The sequence below is a fragment of the Centrocercus urophasianus genome, unplaced genomic scaffold (genome assembly GCF_019232065.1).
Source record: "Centrocercus urophasianus isolate 14NV4802_14NV808 unplaced genomic scaffold, USGS_Curo_1.0 seq_221, whole genome shotgun sequence".
Lineage (NCBI taxonomy): Eukaryota > Metazoa > Chordata > Aves > Galliformes > Phasianidae > Centrocercus > Centrocercus urophasianus.
Window position 1 is genome coordinate 13,495 of NW_024884780.1, and position 12,691 is coordinate 26,185.

Genomic DNA, 12,691 nt, shown 5'->3' on the forward strand with positions numbered 1-12,691 from the left:
TGGGTGCTGGTGGCTGTGCTGGGTGCTGGTGGCTGTGCTGGGTGCTGCTGTGCCTACCTGAGGAGGAGAGCCGGAGCTGGCGGTGTCTTTCGGAGGACTCAGGGAAGGTGCTTCTCCTTGAAACCCACTGCTGTTCTGGGGCTGGCAGAGTTTCCTGAAAAACAGAATTCGGGCTCAGACGCTGTGCGACACAGCAGAGGGCAGCACTCGGATCTGCCTGCAGAGCACAGTGCCCTCACACGGCTCTGACTGCTGGGGGTGCCCTGACAGCAGCTCCTTTGGGTTCCCGGGTCTTTATAATGCATTCAAGCCTGCCCTGCTCAAACCTGAACCTCCAGGTGCCTGCAGCCACAGAATGGCCCAGGTTGGAAGGGACCTCAAGGATCACAAAGCTCCAACCCCCCCATTATATTATATCATAGCAGCCCAGGCTGCCCAGGGCCCCATCCAACCTGGCCTCAAACACCTCCAAGGATGGATGGGGCATCCACAGCCTCTCTGGGCAGCTGTTCCAGCACCTCACCACCCTCTTCATAAAGAACTTCCCCCCGATATCCAACCTCAGTCTTCCCTCCTTCATCTTAAAACCATCTCCCCTCGTCCTGCTGTTATCTACCCTTCCAGAGCAGCCCTGCACTGCTCTGCCCAATCTTATTTAGAACCGTCTCAAAAGGCACAAATCAACCTAGAAAAGCACTGGCAGACTGAAGACAGGATGGGGAGCAGCACAATTCCACACCCTGCACAGCATGGCAGCTCTTTGGATGTCTCCCGACCAGATGGAGAAATCCCATCATCTCCCAACACGTTAATTAGGGATTTCCAAGAAGCAAATGAAAGACAGCTCTGCTCTGACAGCGGCACAGCACCTCTCTGCACTGGTGAAAGGGTGGAAAAACGACGTCAGGAAGAGCTGGGTGCAGCTCTCCCCATTCTCAATGTGTCCATTACCAGCAGAGCTGGATGCACAGCTCCCTTCTGCCCATGTTTTCCTCCTGCCCGCAGCCCAACGTGTTTTTTCCACTCTGCAGCCTCACTACCTGTGCAGGGCTTTGTTTGCACAGTGCAATGCATCCTTCCCAAGCTCTATTTTTAGGCCCTCGCATAACAGAATGCCACAGTTCCAGACAAAAGCAGCAAATACTGCCTTCTACAGGGAGAAATTACCTTTGCTGAAAGCCACACAGACTGCACGGCAGCTGAGTTTTCCCATTTTATTATAACTCAACATGGACACCATTTGCATCAGTTTGGTTTCTCTTTAGCATGCTGAAGCACCTGGAGCGCAAGATGGTGTGACAAAGCCTCACCTCCAAGCCAGCTGTGCTTTCAAAGCATGGAAACCACTCAAACAGTGCATGCTCTGCTTAATTTATTGCACTTTGGGTCGAAGTTCTGCCTCAGCAACAACTCAGGTGCGGCATCTATCTGGGTGACAAAAGGTAGGTGGGATAAACACATCAAAAACCCATGGAGCACACAGATAAACACAGAGTTGTGCTGGGATCTGGGAGCTGCAGACCCATCCCTGCTGCCTGCCAGCTTCTGGACTGGGAGGCTTCACCTGAGGACAAAGCCTTTAGCAAGTGATGGGACAACGCCATCACCTGCATCACCATCAGGGGCTGGATTCAGGCAGCTCTTGGTCAGCACAGAGCACAGCTGATGGGCAGAAGGACAACCAGCCGTGTTGTAGGGGTGCTACAGAAGTGCTTTGGTGCTTCTGCAGCCACATCTCACATGGGCTCCCATCTGCACAGCTCACTGCAGCCACGTCTCACATGGGAAGCGACCGACGCTAAAAGAATTTCCAACACAGGAAAACGGAGGGAGAAAAGCACAGCAAAGCACCCGAAGAACAATGCAGAAATTAAGCAGCACTTCTCCAAACAAAGAGCTCAGGGCTGCCGCAGGAGCAGAGCGCAGGGACGCAGAGCTCTGCTGGTTCTCTGCAGCCCTGAGCAAACACAGCACAGGAAGTCCTGTACCAGGAGATATGGAAAAAAAGAAAGGAGAGTTTCAATGGAGCTGCCCTGGACACGCTGGCCTCACTCCAGCGTTTTAAGCCACCATGAAGCCCTAACAGCAGCAGCTCTTTACCCCATCCAGGTAAGCTCTGAGTTTCAATCACGGCAGCAGGCAGCCTTGGATCTGAAGACTGTGCCCACTTCTGCTATTCTCAAGCTTAACCAACTTCATCTGGAGAACAGATTTACTTAACATTAAATGTCAAATGCTCACAGCTCTGCTGAGTCTCCCCAGTTTATAGCTACCAACCTGGCCCAGCGTTTTCAAGCTGCAGATATCACAGCAGAGGGAATAATTACCGGACAAGAATCCTCTTCAGCAGCTGCTGGTCTCCTTCAGAATAGCCAGGCCAGTCCTTCTGCACCTCTTTGTAGACACAGTCTTTCAGTGTGAAAGTGCTGTCCTTGGCACTCAGATTTGCCACCTGCAACATAAAGTATGTGGCATAAAACTGTTAGAATTTCAATTTCTCAGTTGCTGGAGCAAAAGAGATGTAAAAGACGCAGGCAAAGCTCTCAGCACTCAGCGGTTGGAAGGGGCATCAGAACAAGGGGATACCATAAAAACCACTCCCAAATTTTGTAGATTTACTCTGCTTTTCTTTTGCCTTATCAGTGTGATGGAACGGACTGAGGAACAAGTTGGACCTAAGCAGATTATTCAGCCTGGATGGGCTGGAACAGTCCAGCATCAGTTGGCAGCAGTCCTTGGAAGCCAACCCAGCAGGAAGAGGCAGCTCGCAGCAGCTGAACCAGCACAGGGTGAGGAGAGGAAGGCTGCAGGAGGGAACCCCTCACCGCCACGCCAGCCCAGCAGCAGACAGAGCTCCTTCTGGAGGGGCAGCACAGAGAATCCCCTGCAGGTGGGATGCAGCAGGGAGATCACACTGCAGGTCGGGTCCCTCTATGGAGGAGAACTTTCCTGAGGACTGCTTTAGGGAGAGAACAGCAAAGCTTGTGATTCCCAGCTTACAACGTGGGGTTTTACGTAAATCATCGTGCCCAAATCCCGTGCTGCAACTTCAGAGCACTTGAAGAGCACGAGCAGCTCTGTGACACTTGATCCAAGCCCATTGTGTTTCTCTTCCCCGCAGAACTGCATGGTGCCTACGTGGATAGGAAGCAGTGCTGGAACTGGCAACATTGTGTTAGAATGGAAACAGCTTGCTGCGAGTTATCCCACTTCCATCAGTCTTTCCACAGCACGACTGAAAATTTAACCTCTTGCTGCTGTCTGAAAAACACGACGACAGCACAAACCAAGGACTGAACACGCACTGATGCTGCTCTGTGTGAGCCAGCCCTCCGTGGGAGGCTGCAGAGCGCTGAGACCAGAAAGAGAGCAAAGCCCTCCACGGATGTAGAAAGGGACCCTGAGCCCAACGGTGGTTGGATCAGATCATCTCAGAGGCCTTCCCTTCCCGAGGCCAAGGGCTCTGTGGTTCTGCCATAGAGCAGAGGGCAGCAGCCCACCTCCCAGCCTGCAGCCCAGCACTGCGAGCTGCTCTCATTCACTGCTGCAGGACTGCTGCGCTCCGGCTGCACTCAGTGGCGGCGCCTGGGAGTTTGTTACCTGCACAGCCATGAAATAACCTCAGAAAAGCAGGTGAGGGAGTGGGAAGTTTTAATTAGAAAGATGCTGCTAATCTCGCTTTTTGGCCTTCGGGAAGATTTTGACCTGGTATTAAAAGCAAAAAGCTGGAAAACCAAATAGAGCCAAGCGCTCCCGATAAGTGAAAAATAAAAAGCGCAGCTCTGGCTTCACATGGCCAGCACTGCTTTCCCCTTCAGCTGTCAGCTTTCCAACACCCTGAGCCAACAGGCAAGAAGGCTGGAACTGTGCTTTGCATTGAGAGAGCCCAGCAAACAAGTCCTGCACAGAAAGCAAAGGCAGGCAGTGCTTGCAGGGCTGTTCTGCAGCGGATGCAGCTCTGTGCTGCTCTGCACACAGCCGGAGCTGCTGCCTCCCATTCTGCTGCGCCGGGCTCTGCAAGCTCCACCCCACGCCTCTCAAAAATAGAAACCTTGCAAAATGAGGCAAAAAGGCCATCAGGAGGAACACAGAGTCCTGCAATGATGGGAGAGCACAAAGAAGCCCACACCTAGATGCAGTCAGACACGTTGCCAAGGTGCAGCTTGTCACTCCTTGTATTTTAGCTAGTCGGTGCCACTGGTGGCCCTGGCAGAGCTGGGAGGAGGAGAGCCTACAGGCAATGTGCTGCAGCAAAGCCAGCACTGAGCTCTATTGGGGCGACCTGCAGCCACAGCCAGGCTCATCACCACCTGCTGGGGGCTGCTGAGCATCACCAGGAGATGAGCACCAAAGACAGTGCTGTTAAATGTGCTCCCAGCACTTGGCAGGCTGTGCAAAAGCATTGTAGAGCTGCTGGAAAATGAAGGGCTGTGGGATTAAAACGTAGGGAGGGAGTGAGCTGTGGCAGCAGGAGCCACTCCCAGCGACCTGCTCTGTGCCTGGGCAAACCAACCCCTCGTCAGCTGTGCATCTCAGCTATGGAAAGGAGTGAAATGAAAACAATCCGACACAGAAGAGGGCAGCTGCAGCATTTAGATAATAGCCGTGGTGTGTCTGGTACTGCCAGAGCAAGAAAGGTGTTTACTGCAATTCCTAAAATGGCACCTTCACCATGACTCAAAGCGCTGAGGACTGATTCAGCCAGGAGACAGCATACAAATAATATGGTTAGCAAGAAGCTGCACGATCTGCACACCTAACCAGGGGCAGTGCTGAGCAGGAAAAGCACGGAGCAACACAAAGCTCAGCACGGAGGGACACGTCCTTCCTTCACACGGAAAACGCCTCACACCGCTGTGTGGCTGCATAAATAAAGACCAGTGGAGCAGATTTATAGGTTACAACAATTCCCATCACACTGAGAGCCTCTGTCAGCATCTCCCCCCGCTGCCAACCTGCGTGCCCCTTCAGCAACAGATCTGCACAGCACGCATTCACACCCAAGCAGAATTCAGTGCCCTCCTGAGGAGAGGTTTCTCTTTACCTAAGGAGACGCCTCCATCTGAGTACAAACCTGCTGCAGAAGGTTGTCCAGCAAATCCTTGTCCTGCTGAGAAAGTCCATCCTTCTGCAATCTGAGAATAAGTTCAGGTTTCTTATAAGGCTTTAGTGCCAGTAAGTGCACAACCCTATCTTTGAAGGGCCTCTGAGAAATGGCGCTATTGCCTCTCTTTATTGCACTGGCAAGGTTGACTGGCGTTGGGCGCTTCCTGGAGGGAACAGCATCGGAAGCTCCTGGTGCAGGCTTACGCACCTGAACCTTTTTGCCTAAAATGAGATGAGAACAGTGAACTGCAGCAGTCACCTCGCAAAGGCCAGTGGTTTGTCAACGCGAACATGGAGTTCATCACACGCTCTGAAGTCCCCCAGGTGACACCGAAGGACACGCAGCCCCTCAGCTCAGCACCACCAGCGGCGCCCTGTGAGCCACACCATTTGTGACAAACAGCCAGCAGCAGCACCAGGCTGCAGAGACCGGAGCGCTCCTGGCCACGAGCTCACATAAAGCTCCCTTTGTCTGCCAGCTCTGCATTTATCCCGACTGTGAGTACCCCCGTGGTTAATCCCACCACTTTTCCCTCCCCAGGAGGAGGAAAGTTTGGCATTATTATGTAGAGGAGTCGAAATGAGGAGTGGAAGGAGCAGAGCCGGTCAGCGCGGCTCCCTGCTGCTGAGCTCAGCAGAAGCGCGGCTCCAGCAGATGTTTCTGCTTTAGAACAATAGGAACTTTATGGGGCCAGGTCCACCTCCTCTCTGCCGCACGGCCACGTGAATGGGGTCTAACGCTGACACATTTCCCTATTCATTAGTGCTGACTGTTCCCATAGAAGAACTCTGCTACTCGGCAGCTCTGCCTCCGGTCGCGTTTCGCAGCAGCCCAGCTCAGCTCCATCCCAGATGCAGCTCTTGCTTTCTTACAGCATGACACAAGAATTCATTTTTCCCATTCCTATTGAAAAACCAACTTGAACTGGAATCCTCGCAGGTCCCACAGCACTGACCAGAGCACGGAACTCACAGAATGCCCCTGTTGTGAACACAGAACGGGTCACAGGGCCAGGCTCCCGCCACCAACGGCAGAAAGAGCAAATCAAAACAAATGCAAGGGTTCCAAGGTCACAAAAGTGGGGATGCAGAAACAGCACTTTGGTTCAGGAAAGTGACCTTCCTTGGGACAAACAACGTCCAGCATTTATCGCAGCGAGCTGGGAGCTTTATCTCCGCGTGGCAATGCTGCGCTGCTAGGAAGCAATGCTTTCAACTGAGTCATCTGGAGGTGCTGGTGACTGTCTGCACTGTTTGTTTTACTGACATGCAGATTGCATAACCGAGTCCCCATTTCCTGGCTCGCTGTTACGCTGATGCAGAGAAGTCCAACCCAGCGGCAGTGGGGCTGTGCAGGAGGAGGGGGAAGCTCTGCTCCCACGTCAAACATCCCAGCGCAGCGGTCAGCAGGGCCTCGCCGCCAGCTGTGGGCTATGGGAACATTTACAAGCCTTCTACAGCTCCCCTCACTGCCAGGTTGTGAACAGCAAAAACATATTGTGACATCTCCACTTGGGGCTGCCGCCAGCACGGGCAGCAACGGGGGGAGAAGAAACTGAGGCCAGAGCACTGCGTCACGTACAGCATCGCGTGTGGATGGACGCACTGCAGTGCACACAGACACAGTGCATAAATAGGCACAGCCCCCTACAGACACTGCCTACATGCACCAAGCATCACTTCACAGCCACGCTGCCCTCCTGCTCTCCCCTCCTGCTCTCCCTGTTGCCCTGTTTTGATGTTTCAGGTAAACTGCCCTGCTTTCCAGCTGTCATTTTTTAAGGCAAGTTGGGCTGCATCCCTCTGGGAAGCAATCTGCTCTGAGAATCTTCTGAGCCCGACTTCAGCCACTTACTGTAACGTCCTCAGATAGAAGCTAAACAAAACAGCCCTCTCGTCTACAGGAAATCAATGCATTTCCTTCCTGATTACTATCTGATTTCTCAGTTTTGAGCACTTGGAGGATAAAACAATGAGTCAGGGTCAGCTCTGCTTGCTGCAACACACCACGCTCAGCACAGACATCCCCTGCAGAGGGGCAGGCTGCAGACCCTGTGGGCCTGGTGGAGCTGGGCTCTGCTCACAGCTGACCACACAGACCTGACTTTGTGGCCAGGCTGAGGTAAGCAGGGAGCAGTTCCCATCAGTCTGCAGGCTCCTTCTGGAGCTCACTGATAACTCACCACACTTTAATTCCCTCTGTAGAGATTTCTCCCTTTGCTGGCACCATAAGGTGGTTCCTCCAAGGCTGCAGCCAGCAGCTCTAATTGGGCCTCCTGGCTGACGACCACGATAGCATCAGTGTGCTGCACCACTGCTTGGTGACAGAGCCACACCGGGGTGACCGCAGAGCCAGAGGTTCGAGCAGAGATGGAAACCATCAAGAAGTCACAGTGCAAGGAGGCCAACACTGCCATTCACCAGGCACGCCAAAGACACCACCAGGCGTTGGTGGAAGACATTCACCCTCGGTCACTGGCAGCAAAACGAACAGGAGCACAACCTCAGCAAGGACAGCCCCCACATCCAGGTGCTGCTTACCTACATATCTGCCCCCAGGCTTAATGACGATGGCACTCCGGCTGCGCGTCTCCTCCTCCGCCTGCGCCATGCTCTGCCGCGCCTTCTGGTACGAGTCGTCCGTGGCACACACAGTGATCTTGTCCTGTATGCTCCCCAGGCAATCCAGGTGGATGTTGCCGTTGCTGCAAAAGAAAAGCAGTGCAGAGGATGCTCTCACGGCTGCAGACAGCCGACGCTGTGCTAAGGAACAACAGGGGGGTGCAGAGAGATAAGCCTGACTCTTCTGCTTACCCCAATACGCACGCAAACAGATTGCAAAGGTCTCCAACCTCAAAAAACACTCTATGTTTTGTTCAAGTTTGTTAAGGAAACAATTCTACAAAATACAAGCTAAGAAACGGCTGGGTTGCTTTTGGTGCATCACTCACCTGGATACATACTGCTGGATGCAGTCAAAGCTGCCCTGGGGGCTGTCCTTGCCAATGTTGGAAAGATAGAAGGTGAAAGTCCGCACCTCGGTCGGCCGGTCCGGCCTGGGAATTGCGATGTGCTGTGAGGATGGAGAAAAACTGGGCTCACCCCCACTGCCACAAAAGCCCATTTTTTGGCAATGAGTGTGATCTGAGCCGTTCTGGGATCCAACCCAAGGAAAGCAGGTGGAGTACTGCACAGGAGATTGCAAAGCGCAGGCTGGGGAGAAGCTGCAAGCAGGATTCAAGTCACGGTGCAGCAGTGAGAGGGTAGGAGAGGAGGCAGGGATGGAGAGGTGAGTGGAAAGCAGAACAGAGGTAGGAACTGGCAGCTCACTGCCCTCCAAAGCAGAGCCCACAATCATCTTTTTCTAGGAATCTGACCCAATTCTATCAATTCAGGCTTAAAACAGACTTGCAATCCCTGTTTATGTTCAATTTAAAACACTGGAGACCTGTCTCCTTAGACATAGTGATCCAGCACTAAGCACAGCACAGGCTGGAGCACCAGGCAGCACCGGTGCTGCCTCTTTTTTGAGGGATTATAATTCCATACTGAGATTTCACGGCTCGCAGTGCTGTGACGTGGCTGCTAAATTAAATATTTAATCAAGCATCAAGTGTGCTCGGCAGCACCTGCACGGCGCTCCTCCCATGGCTCTGCTCTGCAAACTGAGGCCTCAAATACAGATCCACAAAGGGGAGATCCGCTCCCCTCTGGTGCTGCAGTGCAAGATGCAGACTGATCTGTATTTATGTGCGCTCAGGGAGCAGGGATGGACCCAGTGAGCTGCTGAGTGCTGTGAGCACCCAGCCCCTACCTGCCCCACAGCACCAAGCCCTGACTACAGAGGGGGCAACAAACCCTTCTACCCCCAGCAGGCAGCTGGGAGCACACACAGCTCTGGGTGCTCTGCACGCTGAGCCCACGGCCAAGAGGAGCAAACGGGGCTGCATGTTTGCAAAGCAAAGCCTGAAGGACGCGTGCAAACTGTGGCACTGCTGCAGGAACGGCTGCTGCTGCCCTGGTGGTGCTTCTGCAGATCTGCGAGAGCTGCCTGGGCACAGAGATGTGCAGCGTATGCAAAGCGGCCGTTATCGAGGAATTATTTTTAGCTGGGGCAGAAGGGTTTCTCGAGCCACCACAGCAGCACGGTGACGGCGTGGAGGGAGCCCTAATTTTGGTGCAGTCGTACAGCAGTAACCATGGGCGCTTAAAAATAGCTCAGCACAGATGTGACTCGCGTTTCTTCTTTCAAGTAATATTCATCTGTGTACAGCTCATTCTGAATGGCAATTTCACCTTCCTCTATTTATACCAACACGACTTCATCCCAAGAAAGAAGGGAAACGTCACATTTTCCGCTCACGTCGGGCTGAGCCGTGCCCAGCAGCCTGCAGGAGCACCCGCGTCACCAGAGGCTTTCTGTGCCCCCTCCTCTGCTTCCCCCCACGTAAGCACCTGCAGATCTGACCAACCTCATCCCTCTGTGGGCTTTTACCAAAACAGAAACACCTTCAGCCCTCCTCACCGAGCTGCCTGCCCTCCCTGGATCCTTTTTGCAGCCCTCTTCTGGATGCGCTCCTGCAGTCTGTGTCTGTCCCATGCTGAGGACTCCCCTCCTGGGCACACAGCTGGAGAGGCAGAGCCTTCCCCAGCCTGCACAAGGTACTTCCACAAATGGAAACATTTTAATGCAATCAGCTGAATTTAAGAACTTGAGAACGTATTCTATCGATGCTGTTATCTTCCCAGTCCATTGGTGGGAAGCGCCTCGAGCCCCACTGCCAGCCCCACGAGCAGGGCACAGTCCTGATGCAGGCAGGCGCTCTGCTAAGAGCCAGATGGTGACACAGCTGCCAGCTCCCCACCAGCACTATAAAAATCATAAGGTGGGGACAAAGGGCCTTCCTGACAGCCCCAAGTGAAGCGCAGAGCTGAGCTCTACTTTTAGCCTCTCTGTGACAATTAATTCACCTGCTGACGAGGAGCTGGGGCAATAGCGGGGTGCTGCTCTGTGAGCAGGGGGCTCAGGGACTCCATCCCCATTTTTTTGGTGCTGTTTTCACTCACCCCCCCCCTCTGGATGCCCCATTCCCAGCACTGCCCAGCTTCACGGCACGCTTCCCATCCCAGCAGTGGGGCTGTGTCAGCTGCTCTCACTGATTTCACCACAATGCTGCCTTCGAGGAAGATGAAGGAAAGAGGAGGATGGGCAGAGCTCAGGCAGCTGTGCAGGAAGAGGCAGACACAGACCTGAGCTGCCTGCTCCCCCAGTGGCACACAGGTTGGTCACTCACCTGCAGCTCTCCCACACCGTGTTCTGCTGGAGCCCCACCTGGCTGACACACGAGCAAGGAGGGACCGCCTGACTTCAGTGCCTGCGTAGCTCAAGCACATCTGAAACTTCCACTGGGCCACCACAAAAGCACCTCTTATTCACAGCTGCCTTCACGTTCTGAAAACAAACCTTACATTCCCTCTCCTTACGTTGAGCACCTGAAGTTAATGCACGCTTTTCTGTATCTAAAAAGTAGATAAATCACTTTTTCAAACCACAGGATGGCCCAGGTTGGAAGGCACCTGGGCGTCCGTCCAGCCCCAGCCCTGCTGCAAGCTTACAGAGCTCCTGCACAGTAAGCAGCATCGGCTCTGTCCTGGAGCAGCTCTGAGCTGCACAGCCTCCACCTAAAGAACTCAGAGTGTGTGCAGGAGCAGGACGGAGCTGGACAGACAGAGTGGGACAGACAGACAAAGATTGCTCACATCACTGCAAAAGCAAAACCGGCGCGCGCTTCCCCAGGCGGCCCCTGGGCTGACTTACCCCTTGGCTTCCTTGAAACTGGATTACCGGTTTTGAAGTCACAGTATCCTACAAAAACAAATAAAAGAAGAATTAGAGAAGCACAAGGCTCAGACAGCCGCTGTCGAACGAGTCAGCTGGATTTTCCACCTATGCTTTTTTTTTTTTTTTTTTTAAAGAACAAGGCTCAGAAATACACAGAGAGGAAATGCAGGAGCAGCAGAAGCAGAGAAAGGATGAGAGCACGATGCCATCAGCTCCAAGCACTGCTCTCAGCCACTGACCTCCAGAGAAAGGGATGCTGCGACACGGCTCCCTGCGGCGCAGAGCAGAGCGCTGCGTGTCCTCAGTGCTTATGCGAGTTTTGAGTTAAACAGGGAGTATTTGAGGGGAAAATTTATGGCAGCTCAGAGAATGCACAAAGTGAACTTCTTCCAGCAGAATGCTGGCAATTGGATGGGGAGGCAAACGGAGGCTCTGCTGCTCTGCCCAGCAGCCTGCCTGCTCCTTCCAGCTGCAGCCCCTCTGCTGCTCCAAGCTCAGGCAGGCGCAGCTCCTCGGTCCTCCTGCAGCACAGACTGTGCACGAATCAATGCACCATAGGAAATCTGGGTGCCAAAAAGCCTGAAAAAAGATCTTGTAGAGCTAATTACAGATTGGGGAAGGACTGCAATTAATTCTGGAGGATTACTTAAGTGGAATAGAAACACGGAGCGCGGACGTAAAAGAATGTGGCACTGAGAGCAACCACACACTGTTCCATGATCAGCTCTAGTCACAGAATTTACACATTCCCTAATCTTTGTATGGGCTCAGTTAAAGAAAAAGAAAATAAACGAGGGTTCCTGCAAGTTAAGGAGCAAACTTCTGCTCTGCTTTACTGCTGTAACTCCCAGAGCACTGCTTGCCACTTCCTAGAATGGGTCTAAAAAAAAACCGTCCATCTTCCTCCCACCTTCCCATAAGGGAAACGTGCACCCCTGTGCCCTCCTTCCTGCAGCTGCCTCCCCACTGCTCCACTCAGGAGCAGCACTCAGGACACCCAACTGCTGCACGTGGCTGCACTGACGCTGCCCCGACCCAGCACAGCTTGGTGGTACCAATGCAGACAGCAGCAGGAAGCACAGAACCTGCTGCACTGCAGGCAGTCCTGCAATGTGCTGCACAGCCTCCTGCCTGCTCACAGCCTGCAATGGAGCTCACGGAGCACCTGGCTGCACTCTGCACTGCACAATGCACTCTGTGCTCCTGCTGCATCGCTGGGGCACTGCACTATAGTGAGGCTGCAAACACAGCCCAGCATGCAGTGCTGCTCCTGAAGGCATGAGGTTAAACCCAAAAAGGAGCACCTGGCCCCAAAGGCCCAGCACACTGCTCTCAAGCTGGCACAAGCTGACATGTGCAAGAGGCACGGCTCCAGGCACGGGATGCACGTGGCACTGCAGTCCTGGGGCCAAGCAGGCAGCTGGCCACCTCCCATTTCTTCAGGGAAACACAGACGATTAAAGAATACTCTGTTTCGAGAAGTTCTGTTCTGCACTTACTGGAATTTGTACTGGAGGCAGCACTGCACGGGAAGTGCTGGCCTATACTTAGTACCAGTGCATTTGTCCATTTCCTCCGATGTCAGGGGGCAAACGAGAGCTCACCTCTGTTTATTTTGGAACAAGGGAACGGTTTTCACAACACGAAGCTTCATGCAAACATTTCAAGTTAGTACCAGGAAGACCAATAAACAGAGCGGCCACGGAGCCCAGCTGGGCGCAGAGGGAAGCAGGGGCACAACGC

General features: G+C 53.5%; 1 protein-coding gene across 1 annotated transcript in view; it reads right to left on the reverse strand.

The window, feature by feature from the left end:
- ELL (elongation factor for RNA polymerase II) overlaps window positions 1-10,972 on the reverse strand; it is a gene marked incomplete at its 5' end in the record, with an annotated part of 18,076 nt that extends 7,104 nt beyond the window's left edge. The window contains 6 exons of the mRNA XM_042823888.1: window positions 58-154; window positions 2,328-2,452; window positions 5,075-5,328; window positions 7,648-7,811; window positions 8,058-8,179; window positions 10,925-10,972. Coding sequence (XP_042679822.1) covers window positions 58-154; window positions 2,328-2,452; window positions 5,075-5,328; window positions 7,648-7,811; window positions 8,058-8,179; window positions 10,925-10,972 — 810 coding nt within the window. The remainder of the gene's footprint in view (window positions 1-57; window positions 155-2,327; window positions 2,453-5,074; window positions 5,329-7,647; window positions 7,812-8,057; window positions 8,180-10,924) is intronic.
- Window positions 10,973-12,691: the final 1,719 nt, after the last annotated feature.